At 71.6% G+C, this 19,094-nt stretch overlaps 1 protein-coding gene across 1 annotated transcript in view; it reads right to left on the bottom strand.

Annotated features, from left to right (window-relative positions):
* Positions 1-794: 794 nt before the first annotated feature.
* BAHCC1 (BAH domain and coiled-coil containing 1) overlaps positions 795-19,094 on the bottom strand; it is a 47,914-nt gene continuing 29,614 nt past the window's right edge. The window contains 21 exon segments of the mRNA XM_054708838.1: positions 795-1,664; positions 1,902-2,138; positions 2,573-2,750; positions 2,752-3,748; positions 3,852-4,028; positions 4,131-4,253; positions 4,810-4,918; positions 5,031-5,106; positions 5,193-5,307; positions 6,252-6,396; positions 6,471-6,578; positions 8,720-9,018; positions 9,108-9,286; positions 10,600-10,877; positions 11,715-11,832; positions 13,713-13,841; positions 14,211-14,347; positions 14,463-14,662; positions 17,040-17,042; positions 17,422-17,518; positions 17,520-18,247. Coding sequence (XP_054564813.1) covers positions 1,458-1,664; positions 1,902-2,138; positions 2,573-2,750; positions 2,752-3,748; positions 3,852-4,028; positions 4,131-4,253; positions 4,810-4,918; positions 5,031-5,106; positions 5,193-5,307; positions 6,252-6,396; positions 6,471-6,578; positions 8,720-9,018; positions 9,108-9,286; positions 10,600-10,877; positions 11,715-11,832; positions 13,713-13,841; positions 14,211-14,347; positions 14,463-14,662; positions 17,040-17,042; positions 17,422-17,518; positions 17,520-18,247 — 4,640 coding nt within the window. The 3' untranslated portion in view covers positions 795-1,457.

The raw sequence follows: 19,094 nt of genomic DNA, 5'->3' as shown, positions 1-19,094 counted from the left end.
GGGCGGTCAGCAAGGACAGGGTGTCTGGCCCTGCGCTGCGGGCTCGGACTCTGGGCTGCCGTCTACCCACGCAGACGGCCACCAGGAATGAAATATTGCACTCGTGGGGAGGCGAGGGGGAACGGGGTGCAGGAGGTAAGCTGGGGTGCGGGGACCCCCTCCTGGTCCCTGCGCTTCCCACAGAGCCGCCAGGAGGGGGAGGAGGGCCTTGCAGGCCGCCACAGGGTTTCCTGGTCAGAAAGACAGAGGGGCCGGGTTGGGGTGCCGGGCACCCGCCAACACCCCGTTTCCCGGGAACCTGGGCTGTGTCTGTGGGTCACACACGAGTGCCTCCTGAGGAGCCAGGGCGAACTTGGGGGGCTTTCCTGGGGCTCTTGGTGGGGACACGTGGCCCTCAGAGCACTTCAAGGGCAAGGCCCTGGGGCCAAGGCCGGCCTCAGGAGCAGGGACAGGGTGACCCGTTCCAGGGGCGCTGGCCTGTTGCTGAGGCCTGGGGTGCCCACCGGTGTGGCCTGGAGTGCGCGCCCAGCCCCCCCACACACACACCATCGGCCCCGCCCAGCGGCTCCGGAAAGGCCCGGAACCCCGAGGGCTGTGGGCTGGTCTCCCTCCTCCAGGCAGCGGCCGGCCAGCGGGAATCAGAAATGACTGGAATATTCAGGAACTGAAATCAAAACATCGCTGTCTCATCCAACACTTGAAAACATTTGTTCATTTTTGTTTCGTTGAAACAGAGGTAAGATACACGTGTCTGTGGCCACACGGGGGCGGCGGCGGGGGGGGGGGGGCTTGGCTGTACTTCCGCTCCAGGAACCCCCTCCCGAGGGGCCCCCCCAACACGTTCTGCCCAGGAGATGGAGTCACGTGAAATAAACTCGCGTGTGGCCTCCATTGACACGGCCCCCCCCGAGCTCGGCCCGGCCCCCGCCCCCGTGGTCACAGACGCCCAGCCGGGACGCAGCCAGGCTGAGGAGACAGTGCATTTCAAAGAAAACCCCAGAACAGACCCGCACACACGCACGCATACGCACATCCTCGTCACGCACGCGGGAAAACAAGTCCTGTCCCGCGTGTTTTTTCATAAAACTTCCCGCAGAAACACACTATGTACAGAGAAATAAATAGACAGACACCTGATTCTCTCTCCCTGGTGGGACAGTCGGAGGTACTAGGGAAGATATGGCTTGGATTCTACTCTCTCGTGAGCCGCGGGGAGGGGCGGGGGCGGCAGAGGGCCAGGCGGGCCGGCGGGCACGGGGTCCCGGCGGGCACGGCGCCCGCGGGCGGGGGGGGCTGGGTGCCGAGGCGGCACTCTCTCCAGGGCAACAAAAGGCCTGGATCCTGCCTCGCTGGTTTGCATATTTGTTCACTCGCCCCACCTCCCGCTCGGCGGGGCGGCCGGCGGCGTCTGTCCGAGTCCCCCCGGCTCCGAACGCGGCACCCCGGCGGGCGCAGGCTCAGCACAGGATGGGCACGCCGTCGGCCGTCACCAGGCGCCCCGTGGCGGGGTCGTAGGTGCCCGCCAGGTAGTAGAGGTCCCGCCGGTCCTGGCACTTGCGGCTCCGCGTCATCTGCTCGTACTGCTCGCGCCCCACGACCTGGCACTTGTGGGAGATGGTCTGCACGTCGTTCTCGTCCTCGTGGCAGGACTGGTACAGCGCGTTCTGGGGGGGCACCTGCGTCAGGGCCGGCCTGGGCCCCCCACCCGGCAGGGCCCCCCCACGCAGGGCCCCCCTCCACCTGGCAGGGACTCCCCCACCTGGCAGGGCCCCACCCCACCCGGCAGGGCCCCACCCCACCCGGCAGGGCCCCACCCCACGCAGGCCCCCATCCCACCTGCCAGGGCCCCCCACCAGCGCACCCCCCCACGCAGGGCCCCCCAGGCCCAGCACCCAGCCCACCTTCCCGTCGCGGTGCCGCTTGCCCAGCTTGGTCTCCTCGGGGTGGTAGAACCACTTGACCTTGACCACCATGTTGCTGCCCCAGGACTCCCACAGGCTCTCGATGCGGCCGATGTAGGGCAGGTTGGGGCGGCCGGCCGACAGGAACACGGCGCAGTCCCCCACCCGCAGCGTCTCCTTGCCGCGCACGATGGCCTTGTAGAACAGCTTCCGGGCCTTGCCCTTCATGCCGCGGCGCTGCGGGCACGGAGGCCGCGGTGAGGGCCGGCCAGGCAGGCGGCGGGACAGACAGACAGAGGCGAGAGTCGGGGGGACGAGGCCCGTCTTGTGTGCAGGCGTGTGGGTGTGGGCACCTTCCCGGCCAAGCCAGGGCAGCCAGCAGCCGGAGCCGGGCCCGGGGTCCACGCCGGGGTTACGGCCGCCAAAGGGACACGGGTCTGAGCGCAGGGGCCGCCGCCGCTCGTGCGAAAGAACTCGTGGGCGCAGAGGCGCTCAAGGCCACCCCCATGGCAGAACACGGGGCGTCCGCCAGCCCCGTCCACGGTTAAACCGGCCAAGGCGAGGCCGGGAGGGGGTGGCCTCAGCAGGCCTCGCCTCGGGGTTCACGGTGGGAACTGAAGAAGGAGGAAGGGCAGGACGAGGGGGTGCCGACGAGCCCAGGGCCCACCTACCTGCGTGGGGCTCCCCGACCACTTCCAGAGCTGCCGGGCCGGCAGGAAGGCGGAGATCTTTGGCCGGTTTTCCACGGACGGCAGCCGCTGCCGCCGCGATCCCTCTTTGGCTTTGGAGAAGCTCAGGGGCTCCTTGCGCTTGAGCTTGGATTTGCCGCCGCTGGGCCCCGCGCCCCCCGCCCGCCACGGCGGCCCTGGACAGGAAGCAGCGCTGGGCGTGGGCGTGCGGGCCGCCCGCCTTGGGGCGCAGGGCCTCGGGCTGGGCCAGGAGGGCGGGCGCCGGGTGGGCGAGGCAGGTCTGCAGCAGCAGGGCTGGGTCCCCGTCGTCCGAGCTGAAGGAGGAGCCCTCGTCGTCGGAGGAGCAGAGGCTGGAGGTGGACAGGGAGCCGGAGGAGGAGGAGGTGGACGAGCCGGAGGACGAGGAGGACACGGACAGGCGGGCCAGGAAGCGGGAGGGCACGCTGGGCGCCAGCCCGGGCCCGTCCTCGTCCTCGTCCGAGTAGGAGCTGTGGCAGTCGCTGTCGCAGGGCAGCGGGTACTCGGTCTGGCCCGCGAACTTGCGCAGCGCCAGCCCCATGGGCAGCGGGGGCACGGGCGCCCGGCCCTTCCGGTCCTTGCCCGCGAGGGCGGGGTGCGCGTAGCCGGCGCCGGGCAGGGGCCGCCCCAGCTTGGGGCCCAGGTCCTTGTCGCCCACGAGCACCGCTCTGCAGTTCTTGTTCTTGGGGGAGGTCACGCCCTCGTGGTCCAGCTTGACCAGGAACTCGCCGCCCGCCCGCCGCCGCCCGCCCTTCTCGGCCTCCCCCCGCTCGGCCCTCTTGGCCCGCAGCAGCCGGTGGGCGCCCCCCGGCAGGCCCGGCCCGGCCCCGCCCACAAAGGGCGCGTAGGAGCTGGCCAGGCTGCTGAAGGAGTCGGCGCGGAAGCCGTTGCCGAACACGGGCGCGGCCACGCTGTGCACCGGGAACAGCGCCTCGCGGGCCCGCAGCCGCTTGGCGCCGCCGCTGATCTGGAAGAGGTTCTGCAGCAGCCCCGGGCCCTTGCCCCCGGCCGTGGCCACCGCCTTCCGCTTGGTCTGCGCCACCGTGGACCAGCTCAGCAGCGGGCTGGCCCGGCGGCCCAGGAAGTGGTCCGGGGGGCCGGTGGGGGCCTTGGCACCCGAGGTGAGGAGCTCCGCTTTGCCTGCGGGGGGCGGTGGGGGGCAGGGGGAGTCAGGGGCACCGTCGGGTCCCCACACCCCCGTGGGCGTCCCCCCCCCCCGGGTTCTGGGCAGCCCCCCAAATACCAGCTCTGTCTTTGCTGACGGATTTCCTCCCGGGGGCCTTCGAGGCTTCGGGGCCCTCATGCGCCTTGGGGGACAGGCTGGGGGCGGCGGGCTCGCTGGGCGGGGGGGCCTCACAGGACGCCTTCTTGGTCCTGCGGCAGCTACTGGACACCAGCAGGGCCGGCGAGGGCTCCGTGCCTGCGGAGCGGACGCGTGGCCTCAGGGCCGTGCCGCCGGGTGACCGTCCCCTCCCCCACCTGGGGAGCCTGTCCGGACCCGGGGGAGGCCAGGCCGGCTCACACTGGATCTTGAAGTCCGGGGGCAGCAGCCTGATGTTGGAGACGGCGATGTGGCCCGTGTCCCCGTCGTCAAACTCCACCACCACGGAGTCCCGGTCCTCCTCCTCCTCGGCGCTGGAGTTGCCTGGGGGCGAGGCCTGGCTGAGCGGCAGCCCGGGGCGGAGGAGCAGGGGTGGGCTCCCGGGCGGGCGCCTGACCGACGACACTGGGGCCATTCTGCTCCCTGAACACACTCGACCTTGGAGCGGCCAGGACGGCTGGCAGCACCTCCGCCTCCGCGGTGCAGCCCGAGCAGCAATATTGCCTCCATCCGTCACCCGTGCCGGCCAGCCCCTCCCCACGCCGTGTGCACATTCACGTCTGGCCCAGACCTGCTGCACCTGCCCACCTGCCGTCTACCCTCAGGCCCTGGGCTCCACATCCCCTACCTGGGGGGTCAGGGTTCACTCCGGGAGCTGTGCCCACGTGGCCAGGTTACGATCTCTGGGACCAGGACTCACTCCTACCCTCTGCAGGCCTTGGTCCCCCAGAACTCCCCTCGCCTGGTCCCATTGCCTGCTCTTCGGGCCCATGTGGGCCTGGGAAGTGGGGTCCCCTCCCCGGCACTCCGGAGGCCTCCTGCCTGCAGCTCTGCCCGAGGGGAGGGGCTGGCAGCCTGGCGGGGCCTCGGCTGGGCTCACCTCGGACCACGTTGCCTGGGTACAAGCAGCGTGACTTCTGGCTCCAGTAGGCGCAGACCCTCGTGCCGGGCGGGAGGAACCGGCTGGACTGCGGCCGGACATCGAGAACCTGGGGGTACAGCCGGGGCCGGGCGCGTGAGTGGTGGGTGGGCTTCGGGGTGCCCGGGAGGTGCGGGGAGCAGCCAGGCCCCCCTCCCCGCTCCCGGCGGGTGTCCCCTCACCGCCTCCTGCAGCAGCTGCTCCAGCGAGTAGATCCTCTGCCGGTTGCCTCTCTCGCCCTCGATGACGATGCTGTAGCTGAGGGGGCGGGGGCGTTAGGCAGGCCTGCGGGCCACGGCCACCATCCGGGCCCCGGGGTCCCCCCGGCCCGCACCCGGCCTCACATGTCGGGCGGCTGCAGGCTCCGCACGCTGCCGGCGTACAGCAGGCTGTCCTCCTTGGGGATGAGCACGGGAAGCCCGTCCTGCAGGTCCTCCTTGTGGATGGTGCAGGAGCGCGCTGGGGGCAGGGTCAGGGGTCAGAGCCGGCCCCGCCCCCGCCCGCCCTCACCCAGAGGCCCAGACCCCGCCCGCCCTCACCCAGAGGCCCAGACCCCTCCCCACCCCTCACCCAGAGCCCCAGACCCCTCCCCACCCCTCACCCAGACCCCGCCCGCCCTCACCCAGAGGCCCAGACCCCTCCCCACCCCTCACCCAGACCCCGCCTGCCCTCACCCAGAGGCCCAGACCCCCACCCGCCCTCACCCAGAGGCCCAGACCCCTCCCCACCCTCACCCAGAGGCCCAGACCCCGCCCGCCCTCACCCAGAGGCCCAGACCCCCGCCCACCCTCACCCAGAGGCCCAGACCCCTCCCCACCGCTCACCCAGAGTCCCAGACCCCCGCCCACCCTCACCCAGAGGCCCAGACCCCTCCCCACCCTCACCCAGAGGCCCAGACCCCGCCCGCCCTCACCCAGAGGCCCAGACCCCCGCCCACCCTCACCCAGAGGCCCAGACCCCCGCCCGCCCTCACCCAGAGGCCCAGACCCCCGCCCACCCTCACCCAGAGGCCCAGACCCCTCCCCACCCCTCACCCAGACCCCGCCCGCCCTCACCCAGAGGCCCAGACCCCTCCCCACCCCTCACCCAGAGGCCCAGACCCCTCCCCACCCCTCACCCAGAGTCCCAGACCCCTCCCCACCCCTCACCCAGAGGCCCAGACCCCTCCCCACCCCTCACCCAGACCCCGCCCGCCCTCACCCAGAGGCCCAGACCCCTCCCCACCCCTCACCCAGAGGCCCAGACCCCTCCCCACCCCTCACCCAGAGGCCCAGACCCCCGCCCACCCTCACCCAGAGGCCCAGACCCCCGCCCACCCTCACCCAGAGGCCCAGACCCCTCCCCACCCCTCACCCAGACCCCGCCCGCCCTCACCCAGAGGCCCAGACCCCGCCCGCCCTCACCCAGGGCTGCACTCTGCTCGGCGCTCAGGGGCCCACTGGCCTCGTCCTCGTCCTCGTCCTCCGAGAAGCTGCTGCTGTTGGCGAACTCGAAGTCCTCGTCCACGGAGAAGCTGTGCAGCAGCCGGCTCACCGCGTGGCCCTTGCCCTGCGGGCGGAGAAGTCAGCTCCCGGGGAAGGTGGGGTCCGGGCACCCGCTCTGGGCGCCGGCTGGGAACCTACCTGTTTGCCGACGGCCTTGCTGGTCCTCCTGCCGGCCTTCCTGCCCTTCCCCAGGACGGCCTTGGCGTTGCGGGGCGACAGGGCCAGGGGCAGGGCCCCGTTCCTGCGCTGCTGGGGGGGGAGGGGACTGGTGACCGTGGCCCCGCCTCCCGCCCGAAGCTGCCCAGGGGGTGACCTGCCTGACCCGCACAGGGTCCCATGAGCAGGGACAGAGTACGGGCCCGGGAGCCTTTCCCACCCGGCGCTGAGCCCACTGGCCCAGGACGCTGGGGCGCCCGCTGGCTGTGGGGGTGCCCGCTGGCTGTGGGGGTCCCCGCTGGCTGTGGGGGCGCCCGCTGGCTGTGGGGGCGCCCGCTGGCTGTGGGGGCGCCCGCTGGCTGTGGGGGCGCCCGCTGGCTGTGGGGGCGCCCGCTGGCTGTGGGGGTCCCCGCTGGCTGTGGGGGCGCCCGCTGGCTGTGGGGGTGCCCGCTGGCTGTGGGGGTCCCCGCTGGCTGTGGGGGCGCCCGCTGGCTGTGGGGGTGCCCGCTGGCTGTGGGGGTGCCCGCTGGCTGTGCGGGTGCCCGCTGACTGTGGGGGCGCCCGCTGACTGTGGGGGCGCCCGCTGGCTGTGGGGGCGCCCGCTGGCTGTGGGGGTGCCCGCTGGCTGTGGGGTCCCCGCTGGCTGTGGGGGTGCCCGCTGGCTGTGGGGGTCCCCGCTGGCTGTGGGGGTGCCCGCTGGCTATGGGGGCGCCCGCTGGCTGTGGGGGTCCCCGCTGGCTGTGGGGGTGCCCGCTGACTGTGGGGTCCCCGCTGGCTGTGCGGGTGCCCGCTGGCTGTGGGGGTCCCCGCTGTGGGGGCACCCGCTGGCTGTGGGGGCGCCCGCTGGCTGTGGGGGTGCCCGCTGGCTGTGGGGGTGCCCGCTGGCTGTGGGGGCGCCCGCTGGCTGTGGGGGTCCCCGCTGGCTGTGGGGGTGCCCGCTGACTGTGGGGTCCCCGCTGGCTGTGCGGGTGCCCGCTGGCTGTGGGGGTCCCCGCTGTGGGGGTGCCCGCTGGCTGTGGGGGCGCCCGCTGGCTGTGGGGGTGCCCGCTGGCTGTGGGGGTCCCCGCTGTGGGGGTGCCCGCTGACTGTGGGGGTCCCCGCTATGGGGGTGCCCGCTGGCTGTGGGGGTGCCCGCTGGCTGTGCGGGTCCCCGCTGTGGGGGTGCCCGCTGACTGTGGGGTCCCCGCTGGCTGTGCGGGTGCCCGCTGGCTGTGGGGGTCCCCGCTGTGGGGGTGCCCGCTGGCTGTGGGGGTGCCCGCTGGCTGTGGGGGTCCCCGCTGGCTGTGGGGGTGCCCGCTGGCTGTGGGGGCGCCCGCTGGCTGTGGGGGTCCCTGCTGTGGGGGTGCCCGCTGGCTGTGGGGGCGCCCGCTGGCTGTGGGGGTGCCCGCTGGCTGTGGGGGTCCCCGCTGTGGGGGTGCCCGCTGACTGTGGGGGTCCCCGCTATGGGGGTGCCCGCTGGCTGTGGGGGTGCCCGCTGACTGTGGGGGCGCCCGCTGACTGTGGGGGCGCCCGCTGGCTGTGGGGGCGCCCGCTGGCTGTGGGGGTGCCCGCTGGCTGTGGGGGTCCCCGCTGGCTGTGCGGGTGCCCGCTGACTGTGGGGGTGCACGCTGGCTGTGGGGGTGCCCGCTGGCTGTGGGGTGCCCGCTGGCTGTGGGGGTCCCCGCTGGCTGTGGGGGTCCCCGCTGGCTGTGGGGTGCCCGCTGGCTGTGGGGGTCCCCGCTGGCTGTGGGGGTCCCCGCTGGCTGTGGGGGTCCCCGCTGGCTGTGGGGGTCCCCGCTGGCTGTGGGGGTGCCCGCTGGCTGTGGGGTGCCCGCTGGCTGTGGGGGTCCCCGCTGGCTGTGGGGGTCCCCGCTGGCTGTGGGGGTCCCCGCTGGCTGTGGGGGTCCCCGCTGGCTGTGGGGTGCCCGCTGGCTGTGGGGGTGCCCGCTGGCTGTGGGGGTCCCCGCTGGCTGTGGGGGTGCCCGCTGGCTGTGGGGGTCCCCGCTGGCTGTGGGGGCGCCCGCTGGCTGTGGGGGTGCCCGCTGGCTGTGGGGGTCCCCGCTGGCTGTGGGGGTCCCCGCTATGGGGGTGCCCGCTGGCTGTGGGGGTGCCCGCTGGCTGTGCGGGTCCCCGCTGTGGGGGTGCCCGCTGGCTGTGGGGGTCCCCGCTGGCTGTGGGGGTGCCCGCTGACTGTGGGGGTGCACGCTGGCTGTGGGGGTGCCCGCTGGCTGTGGGGGTGCCCACGTGCTCACCCGCAGCCCTGGCTGGAGCATGGTACTCTTGCGTGTGGCCCTCTTGAGGCGCTCGCTGGCCAGCGGGCCGCCCTCCGGGCAGGGGAAGGCCCGGGTGGGGCCGAAGAGGGCGTCCCTGCTTGGCGTGGCCCTGGGCTCGGCCCGCAGGCCGCCTCTGGCCTTGCCCCTGGCTTTCTTCTTGCCGGGGGCTCCCGGGGGCCTGCGGCCCGGCGCCCGCTCCAGCGCGGGGCCCACCGCGGCCTTCGCCGTCCGCCTCTTGATCTTGACCTCGCTCTCGGGGCTGGACAGGCGGCAGGCCCCTGCGGGAGGGAGGGGGGCTGTTGCCAGGGGCCCGGCTGCGGGGCCCCCACCGCCAGGCTCCCCACGCCCGCCCTGCCCGCCCGGTTACCCAGCAAGCCCTGCCGCTCCTTCTTCTTCTTGGCCTTCTGGTTGGCCTCCATCTTCACCACGGAGGAGGGCGAGGGCCCCAGCACCGCCACGGTGGCCCCCGCGTGCAGGGCCGGCCCCGGCTCTTTGGGGGGCACTTCTGTCCCCAGGAAGCCCTCGCAGCTCTCAATGTCGGAGCCACTGCCTGCGGGGGAGGGTCCGGGTGAGGGCGTCCGAGCAGCACCATTGGGGTGTGGTGGGGGCTGATCACTCGTGTGTGTGTGTGTGAGTGTGTGTGTGTGTGTGTGTGAGTGTGTGTGAGTGTGTGTGTGAGTGTGTGTGTGTGTGAGTGTGTGTGTGTGTGAGTGTGTGTGCGTGTGTGAGTGTGTGTGAGTGTGTGTGTGAGTGTGTGTGTGTGAGTGTGTGTGTGAGTGTGTGTGCGTGTGTGTGTGTGCGAGTGTGTGTGTGTGAGTGTGTGTGTGAGTGTGTGTGTGTGTGAGTGAGTGTGTGTGTGTGTGTGTGAGTGTGTGTGCGTGTGTGTGTGAGTGTGTGTGTGTGAGTGTGTGTGAGTGTGTGTGTGTGTGTGAGTGTGTGTGTGAGTGTGTGTGCGTGTGTGTGTGTGTGTGTGTGTGAGTGTGTGTGTGCGTGTGTGAGTGTGTGTGTGTGTGTGTGTGTGAGTGTGTGCGCGCGCCCTGGGGGCGGTGAGTGCAGGCCTGGCACTGCCATCCCTGGGGTTGCTCTGGGAGGTGAGGTGTGTGGACAGGGGTGGGAGGGCGATGCCTCCCTGACCTTCCTTTCCCTGCCTCGGTTTCCCTTTTTTTAAAACTGAAATTGGATGGTGACAGCCAACACTTTTTTTTTGGGGGGGGGTGGCAGGTGGGGGAGAGACAGAGAGAAACACTGATGTGAGAGAGACACATCAACTGGTTGCCTTCTGCACGCGCCCTGACCGGGCCAGCGATGGAGCCTGCAACTGAGGTGCGTGCCCTTGATTGGAACCGAACCCAGGACTCCTCAGTCCGCAGGTCGACGCTCTGTCCACTGAGCCACACCGGCCAGGGCCGGTTCCCTTTCTCACGCTTGGGCAGTGGGGCGCATGCCTTGCGAGTGGGGGGTCCCCTGCCCGGGGCATCCCTTTTCCTCTTGCTCCTCCTGCCCTGGCCGATTTCCTGCTTCCTCTCTCTTTGTTCTCTCGGGGCGGGGCCTGGGGCAGGGGCGGGGCCGCGGAGGAAGCGTCTGTTTTCCGGGCTCCTGGTGCTGGGGGTCAGATAACCCCAGGTCAGCCTGGGGGCGGGGCCGCTGGGAGGGGCTGGAGCCCAGAGGGCTAATTTTAGCCCCTTTCCAGGATGCACCGGACACTCTTCCTCCCGTGGCTCTCCGTGGGGGTGGGGGGTGGGCACCAGGAGCTGCTGGCTCTGCCCCGGGGTGGGGGGTCCGGTCCCAGCCACTGCCCACCCTCTTCTGAGTGACCAGGGACTGAGCCGGAGGTCCTGGGGTGGCGACCGGACGGGGACTTGCCTGCCTCGTGCTCCGTGGCCCCTGCGGGCAGGGCCGGGAACCTGGGCGTCTCCCCGGCGCCCTCGGGGCCGCCCGGAGCGGGGTGTCTGGCCGCCGCGGACGCCTTGGTGCTCTGGGCCCGGGACAGCTTCTTCCGGACGCGCCCCCCGGGGAACGGGCCGAGGCCCGCGGGCAGCCCCTTGCTCTTCACCTTGGGCTTCAGCTGGGCCGCCTTGCGGGCCACGGTGGCCGCCAGCTCCCCCTGCCCGCGGCTCTTCGCGCACCGGACCTTGTCCTGGAACGGCAGGCGGCAGCCCCTCAGTGCCCCCCACAGCCCGGCCTCCCCACGTTCTTGGCTCAGAAGGTGGCACATCCCGGCCATGCCCTCCTGAGGGGCCACAGCGCCTGTGCCCTCTCCCACCCCACTGCACCCCTCCCCGCCGACGGCCCACCCTGCTCAGGAGTCGGGGCGCCCTGGGTGCAGGGATGTGCACAGTGGCACCTACTCAGATGCACCTCTCACCTGGAATTGGGGGGCAGAGAGAACCCCCACTCCGTGCATGCCCCTGACACTGTGGCCTCTGGCCTCTCCCTCCCAGAAACGGCACCCACGCTGCCCCGGCTCCTCTCCTGCGTGTGTGCGTGTGTGTGAGTGTGTGTGCGTGCGTGAGTGTGCGTGCGTGAGTGTGTGTAGTGTGTGTGCGTGTGTGTGAATGTGTGTGCGTGTGTGCGCGTGCGTGAGTGTAGTGTGTGTGTGCGTGTGAGTGTGTGTATGGGTGTAGTGTGCGTGTGTGAGTGTGCGTGCATGTGTGTGTGGTGTGTGTATGAATGTAGTGTATGAGTGTGCGTGAGTGTAGTGTGCATGTGTGTGTGTGAGTGTAGTGTGCATGCATGAGTGTGTGTGTGTGTGTGTGTGTAGTGTGTGTGCATGTGTGTGTGTGTGTGTGTGTGTGTGTGAGTGTGTGTCGTGGAGGAACTGGCCCGAGTCACCACATGCCCAGGGGCCGCCTGGTGCGCTCAGCTCAGCACTGGGGCCCCAGCTGGGGTTTGGCTGGGGGCCAGGCTGTCCCCGGCTGCCTGTCCCCTGACGCCCACCCCCTCCCCCAGCCCCAGTGCGCTGCCGGGGACTCACCGCGGAGCCGGGCTGCAGGCCCAGGTAGACGCCCTTCTCCAGGCGGCTCCGCTTCTTTGCGGGCTCCTCGTCGCCCCGAAGCTCGGCGCACAGCAGGCTCAGGCTGGGCCGCACCGCCCTGGGGGCATGGGGAGCAGGTGGGCGCAGGCCGGAGGCAGGCATACCTGGCCGTCTGGCCTTGCCCCCTCACAGACCCGTGGTGGCATCCGGGGCGCCATGGTGGGTCCGGGAGGGTCCCCCTTCTTTCTCGGCCAAGACTCCTCAGGGCAGATGGGACTGCCAGGGGCGTTGCGGGGGATGGGGGGGGGGCTGTGCTGAGCCCCGGCACCAGCCTCCCCAGCAGTCCCCTCTGCCCCTGGCCAGGGAGGGGCAGCTCCATGCTCAGGCGCCAGGGCCCTGTCCGCCGGGCCACTGTGTAGGTGGGTCGTGCCTTAGTCTTTCTGCCTGGACAATGGGGCTGTGATAACGGCCTCTTGGCAAGGCTGAGGCCCGTGAGCGCCCCGTCCAGCTGCTGGAACCAGAGGCACCGGGCGAGGCTCCTGAAACGACCCGCTCCCCACATCTGCTGCCGTGAGCATGGTGGGCAGCGGCGGGCAATCGTGCCCAGACTCCGCCTTCCAGCCCCCAGGCCCTGCTGGGCTCCGCGGGAGAGCTTTGTCCTCTGCGCTCAGTCCTGGGTCTTGAGGGAGGGGACCCGCACCTCACCGCCTGGGAAGCTGCCGACGCCAAGCCTGTTTCCCTGAACCCCACAGGTGAGAGGCTGGGAGCTTGGCTGCCTGTCCTTTGCCAGATGGGGCTGGGGCTGGGTCATTCGCCTGTCCCCTCCCCCGTCCACATGGTGGCAATTGTAATGAGTCACAGATGGGGCCTGAGGGGCCTGGCGGGGGCCCTGGCCTCGTGTGGCCAGACCTTTCGGCCCAGAGGGTAGGCCAGATAGGAAGCCGGCCCGCAGCCACGCTTGGCCCTGGGACCCCAGCCCCCCACTTCCTACCTCAGCCCAGCTGCGGCAGCCACCCGGCAGGGCCCGATCGTGGGGTGGAGAGTGGGCCGGAGGGAGCCCTGCTTCTTGGGGAGGGTGTGCCCTGGACTCGGTTCCCTCCGCCCCGAGGCCCGTCCTCCAGCCGGTCTGGCTTCTGGTCAGGGGAGACGGTGCAGACGGCTGCCAGGGCCGGGGGCTTGGTGCCAGGCGGGCTCGAGGGCAGCCTCGCCAGGACGCCCACCCCGACAGGACCCCTGGCCGGCAGCCCCACGGCACCGGCTGATTCTCAGAGGGAGCCCCCGGGAGCCCCCGCAGGGGACACCTGGGCGGGCGGGGCGGAGACGGCCGGGCGGCCCCATGGCGCGTCCTCTCCGCCGCCGGCCGCGGGCGAGCGCCCACCCTGCAGCCTCTGTGTTTGCTAATGTTTTGTGACATAAAGCCCGGAGATTAATTTTTTGCCTCTGTCTTAATTGAAGGAACCATTTAGTGCCGATTTAACTATTATTACCAAATCATCAGGATTGATGCCGTGCGCGCACGCGTGCGCCAATCGCGTTTGGAGGAGCTGGAGGATTTATGCAAATGGGCCTGCCGGGAGCGGCAATTTGTAGCCGAGAAGGACAATTATACCGGCCGGGAGTGCGCGTCGGGCGGGTAATGGATAATAACATCGCGGCGGCCGTGAGCCGCGCCGCAGCGTGACCAACGGCTTTATGCAGCCGATAGAGGCTCTTAGCCAAGGCCGCCTCGCGCTGGGGGGCCGCGGGGCCGGGGTGCGGGGCCGCCGTGCTGGGGCCCCGGGCCCACATGGCTCCTGCAGGAGAAGCCCAGGTGGGCCGAGGCTGCCGAAGGCAGAGGGAGGGGACTCTGCTGGCCCGGCCGCTGGCCCTGAGTTCTGGGAGGGACGTGCTGGGTCAGGAGCTAGAGCGGGGCGCCGGCAGCCTGGAGACTCCGAGAGCCCGGACTCGGCGTGTGCCCCTGACGAGGTGCCCACGGTGCCCCACGCACCCAGGACTCACTTGACTTTCTTGACGTCGGCTCTGGGGAGCTGGCCCCCAGGACGCAGGGCGGGCAGCAAGCTGGAGTATTTTCGCTTCCTCGGTCGGCCGGGCCCTCGCCGCGCTGGGCTCCGTGAGCTCTCGTCCCTCCTGGCGGCCACAGGAGGGCGGTCAGAGGCGCACACCCAGGCTGTGCCCCGAGGGGGCCCAGGGAGGTCACAGGCCCTCCTGAGACGTGGCCTCGGAGCCTGGTCCTCGCACGGAGGCAAGGCTGGGCCAGGTCCCCACGGCCCCCACCTCCCACCTCCCAGGGCAGCCTGCACACCCGGCCGACCCGTCCACGAGGCAGTGGCCCTGGGCCGCGCCCCCCGCCCCCCGCCCCCCCGGCCCAGGCCATGCTCGTGGTCCCGGCCCCCCCCCCCCCCCGGCCCATGCTCGTGGTCCCGGCGCCCCCCCCCCCCGGCCCATACTCGTGGTCCCAGCCCCCCCACTCCCGCCCCCCCCGCCCCCCGCCCATACTCGTGGTCGCGCCGGCGCTGCAGGCGGGCCAGCTCCCGCTGCTTCTCCTTGTACCGCCTCTGCAGCTCCGCCAGCTGCACGCGCAGCTCCACCTCCTGCGTGTCCAGCCGGTCGATGGCGGCCTTCAGGGGGCACACCTGGTGGGCAGGGCACAGGGGCTGTGAGCTGCCAGGACCCCAGGTGGGGCCGGTGGGCGGCCAGGCCGGGTGCTCAGGGCAGTGGGCCACCCGGTGAACAGGGCCCCCCACTCACAGGCTTGGTCTTAGGGGTCCAGGTGTCCTTGCGCTGGAGGATCTGCATTCGGGGGGTGAGCGTGGGGACCCCGCGGGGGTTGGTGGCAGGGGGCGGGGCTGAGGGGCGAGGGCTGCCCCGGCTGGCGGCCTCCAGCAGGGACCAGGCGGAGGCCAGCGTGGCCAGGCGCTGCAGGTTGAAGGTCAGCACGGCCTCCTCCTCTGTGGAGTCGAGAGGGGGAGCGTGTGCGTGGGCGGCGGGCACACACCGCCCCTCAGAGCAGCCTGCTTCTCGGCACGGCCCAGAACCCCACGGCTGCCCGGCTCCCCGAGATGTGAGGACCAAGGATGAGGGGGGTCAGGCATACCCCTTGGGGTGAGGCCCAGACCGTTTAGGAAGTCCCCCTCTGAACAGACACTGCTGTGCGTTTGTGCCACCCCCAGAATTTTGAAAACCTGGGTGCCACAGCCCTCGGGGGTGGAGGGGTGGCCCAGCACAGGGTCAGAGCCTGGCAGCCGAGGTGGAGGTCCGCACGCACGGGCAGGCCAAGCCACGAGGAGCTACGGCCGGAAGGGGCCCTGAGGGTCACACAGGGGTCAGCAGGCAGCGGTGACTTCCAGAACATACGCCGGCTCCGCCCTCCGAGAGCCCGGGAACAGGACACCCCAGCAGCAGTGAGCACCCCAGCACCCCAAACGGTGCTTCTGGTGCCCCCCTCGGAGGACTGGCTCCTCGGGCCGGCTGGTTCCAGGGACAGGGGTGGGGCGGGGGGCGGGGGGCAGCGGGGCAGGGACACAGGCAGCCCTGAGCACGAGGGCGCATGCGGGCCAGCCCCCCAGATCTGACACTTGGATCATGAAATCGAACAGGGTCAGAGGCACCGTCACGGGTGAAGAAGGATCCCGTGTCGCGTGGACACGAACGCGTGACCGAGGGGCCGGCCAGCACAGCCTTTCAAAACCTCGGGGGGCGCGGCCCGGCCACCGTGCTGGCGCCCCGAGGACGACCCCCCGGCTACGGAGCACAGCCTGACCCCAAACCCCTGGACGCCAGTCTGGGCCGAGGCGCTGAGAGGGGGGTGGGGAGGGGGCGCCCCCAGCGGCCGGGCCGGGCTCTGCAAGCCGCATTTGGGCTGGAAGTTCCACAGGGTCTCCCCTTCTCTTGGGGTCACTGTCCCAGGAGGCCCCTCTGCCGCCCCTCGCTCAGTCCTCCCTGAGCACCCCCGCCGCTCCGTGGTGAGCCTGGGGTCCTGTGGACTCCAGACACCACCCTGCAGGGCTCTCCGATCTCGGGGTGGGGAGACCAGGAGAGCCGCACCCCAAGCCTGCCGGGGACCTCCCACAGGAGGCGCCGCGCGGGGCTGTGCGGGCTGCACAGACGTGAAGGGCAGGGAAGGCAGCAGCGGCTGGGGGGCCGGGGAGGCGGGGGCTCGTCTGCAGGGCGGGGCGGGCACGTCGCAGGGGCACGGAGCTCCCTGGCCGGGAGCCAGGTGCGGGCACGCCAGGGTCCTGCCGGTGGGGGTGGGGCAGTGAGGGGGGCTGGCTCAGCCGGGGCAGGGCCACCTCACCTTTCCAGACTGGTGACCCCCACGTCCCAGGGCCCCCATCTGGCCTTTCCCCACTGCTCTGGCCAGGGGTCCCCTCAGCCTCTACTCCTCGTCCCCGCCGCCCACCTCGTTTCTCCCGCTTTCTCTCTGCGAGCCCTGCTGCTCCCGGGGAGGATGCAGCTCAGCTCGATTATTCCCGGCAAAGCGGCCACTGCACTTAGGGAACAGCGGGCGGCCAGGTGGGTGACAGCGCTGAGCTGGGACGGGGAGGGTGGGGGCCTGGGGGGTCGAGGGGGGAGGTGGGGGCCTGGGGGTCCAGGGGGGAGGGTGGGGTGGATGCCCAGTGGTGGCAGTTCACTCGGTCCAAACACCCTGGTGGCCACTCGGCCTGCCCCCCGCCCCCCAGGACACGTGTCTGCAGTGGGCGTTCCTTCGGGGAGGGGGCGCGGGCCCAGCAGGCGCCCACGCACAGACCGAGGGCCACGCACGGCACCCAGCATCCGCCCGGCTCGCCCTCAGCCTCCCTCAGTGGGTCCAGCGGGCGGCTGTGGCCCGGCCGGGCACCTGCCTCTCCTCTGGCTCCAAGCCCCACGCCAGGCCCTCCCGGGGCCCCTCCGGCACGGCTCCCCGGTTTGCCCCCCTCCGGCACGGCTCCCCGGTTTGCCCCCCTCCGGCACGGTGGGGGGTCCCGGGCGGGGACGGGGCGTGACCCCGCTGCCCTCGGGGTTACTGCTTCACAGGAACGCTCACTGTCTCGCACGCGCCGGGGAGGGTCCTTACACGGCAGGACAGGCCGAGCCGAGGCCTGGTGGGCTCTTCCCATAAATAACGCAGCGCGGGGCCTCCCTCTGGGGGTTTCCCTGGTGAGGCACCCGGCAGCAGGGGGCCACCTGGGATCCCCTCGCACTAAGCAGGGACCGGGCCCTCAGCTCCACACCCCACTGAAGGGACCAGCCCCTGCCTGCACCCCGGGGTCCCGGGAGCCCAGGGGCACCTCATCCTGCAGGGCAGGTCTGGCCGGGAGCACGCCCCCCAGCCCCGGGGCCTAGGACCCTCTGCTCTGTCCCGGGCCCCTCCCTGGGCCTGGGAGGGACGGCGGAGCCCACGGGGGGCAAAGGCTGGGGGGAGCCTGCAGGAGACCGGGCTCTCCCCTCCCCTGGCTGTGGGGCCCCAGTTCAGCCACTTCGGCCCTGCACGCCCCCCACCCCCCAGCACAGGTGCTGCCCCGAGGCCCTTCCTCGGACGCCAGTCCCAGCGCCCCTGGCCCAGGCGGCTGCAGGGCTGGGGGTGACACGGGGGGGGGGCACCCGCTCTGGGGTCCAGTGGGCAGGGGGCAGCTGTGGCCACACTGGGCTGCCGTCTGGCCGCTGACTGGAGCCCAGGCCTGCAGGGTGGCTCCGGGGCCCTGAGGGACGGGCATCGGGCGGTGCTCACCTGGCAGGGCGGGCTCGCTCCGCGGAGGCTGGAGGTCCAGGTCGGCCAGCTCGCCGAGCAGGGCGAGGCCGGGGATCCCTGAGCTGGGGGGCAGGGGGGGCGGGGCTGGGGGGCGCGGGGGCCGCGGGGGGCTGAGGGCCTGTGCCAGGCAAGTCCCCGAGCTCGATGGTGGCTGCCACCAGGGCGTCCAGGCCCAGCAGCACCCGGGGCAGGCGGCTGTGGTCGGGGGTCGCCCCCCAGTCCCCCTCTTCCTCTCCTTCCTCCAGTCTGTCCTCCTCAAACAGGGCCTCCTCTGGGCCTGCCTCCCCGGGCGCCTGCCATGCGTCCCGCTCGTCCTGGTCCGGGGCTCGGGGGCTCCCCGCCTGTCGCTCCGGAGCCGGGGGGCCAGCCCCCCGTGAGGGCCCTGGCGCCCCCTCCTCGCTCCCCTCCCCTGTAGTCCCCTCCCCGTGGGCCCCTCCCTGAGAATTAGCCGGGCCAGTGGCTTCGGGGCCCCCTCCCTGGAGGAGGGCCACGCATCGCAGTTCCTGCAGCCCCTCCAGCGGGCTGGGGTCCACTGCCTTCCCTGGGGGGCCCCGCTCGGCAGGGTGGGGGACGGCAGCAAGGTCCTGGGGGTCCTCCCTGGCCCCCAAGGGCAGCCCAGGCTCCTCGGGGCTCTGGGGGCGTCGGCAGGACGGCTCCCCGGGCGCAGGCATCCTCAAGGGCTCCGGCGGGGCCCGGGGGGCAGGGCTTTGCATAGTTTTGGGGTCTGAGAGGTCCGATGAGTGCACGCGGCGGGGCAGGGAGAAGCCCGAGCTGGCTGCAGGGCACGTGTGTCCAGGAGGCAGGTCTGCAAAAGAGGGGTGTCTTCAGGGGGGCCGCTGGGGCCAGGGGCCTCAGACCCCACCTGGGAGGGAGGGGCCCTCAGCCAGCCTCTGCCTGCACAACAGGTGAGCAGAAACGGGGCCACGTTATGTGGGGGGTCAGCAGGGGGTGCACGGTGCGGTGTGGCTAACGGAGAAAGGGGGGCGGTCTGGAACAGGATGCTCGCATCAGGGCCTCCCCTGAAGCAGAGCGCGGCGGCCTGTCAGAGGCCTCACGCCCCATTAACTGCAAAAAAAAAAAAAAAAAAAAGGGAAAAAAGCCTAAAAAAACCGACAACCTCTGTTGGCTCCGTCTCCTTATTGTGGAATTGGGACGCTTTTATGTTCGCCGCACGAGTTTCCAGTGTAAACTCGCAGCCAATTCAGAGAGAATGAAACAGCCGTGGGGCGCTGGCAGGCGGTGGCGGCGGGCGGGCGGGCGGCGAGGCCTCGGCTGGGCCAGGACCCTCCTCGCAGGCCAAGCGCTGGCCTCGGTGGCCTGAGCGTGAGCTCCTGGCCGGTCCGAGGCTGGGCCAGGTCCCATGGCTGCCCTGTCCCCACAGACCAGGCCTTCTGGTTCCTGGGGTCCTGGGGCTGGCCAGCGAGGCCTGACCCTGTCCCGCCCCCTCTGCCTGGGGCTTTCAGGAGATGGCGGGGACCCCCTGCTCCTTCCACAACCCTCCCCCCCAGGAGGATTGTGGAAAGGAAGCAAGAGAGAGCGGGGGGGGGGGGGGGGGCTGGGTCGGTGAGGGCACTTCTGTGGTTGCCACGCCAGGAGCTGCCCATTCATCTCCGCCCACCCAGGGGGGGGGGGGGCGGTGAGAGGCCCCCGGA

The sequence above is a fragment of the Eptesicus fuscus genome, chromosome 20, assembly GCF_027574615.1.
Source record: "Eptesicus fuscus isolate TK198812 chromosome 20, DD_ASM_mEF_20220401, whole genome shotgun sequence".
Taxonomy (NCBI): Eukaryota; Metazoa; Chordata; class Mammalia; order Chiroptera; family Vespertilionidae; genus Eptesicus; species Eptesicus fuscus.
The sequence above is the reverse complement of the archived record's forward strand: the minus strand, read 5'-3'. Positions and strand labels throughout refer to the sequence as shown.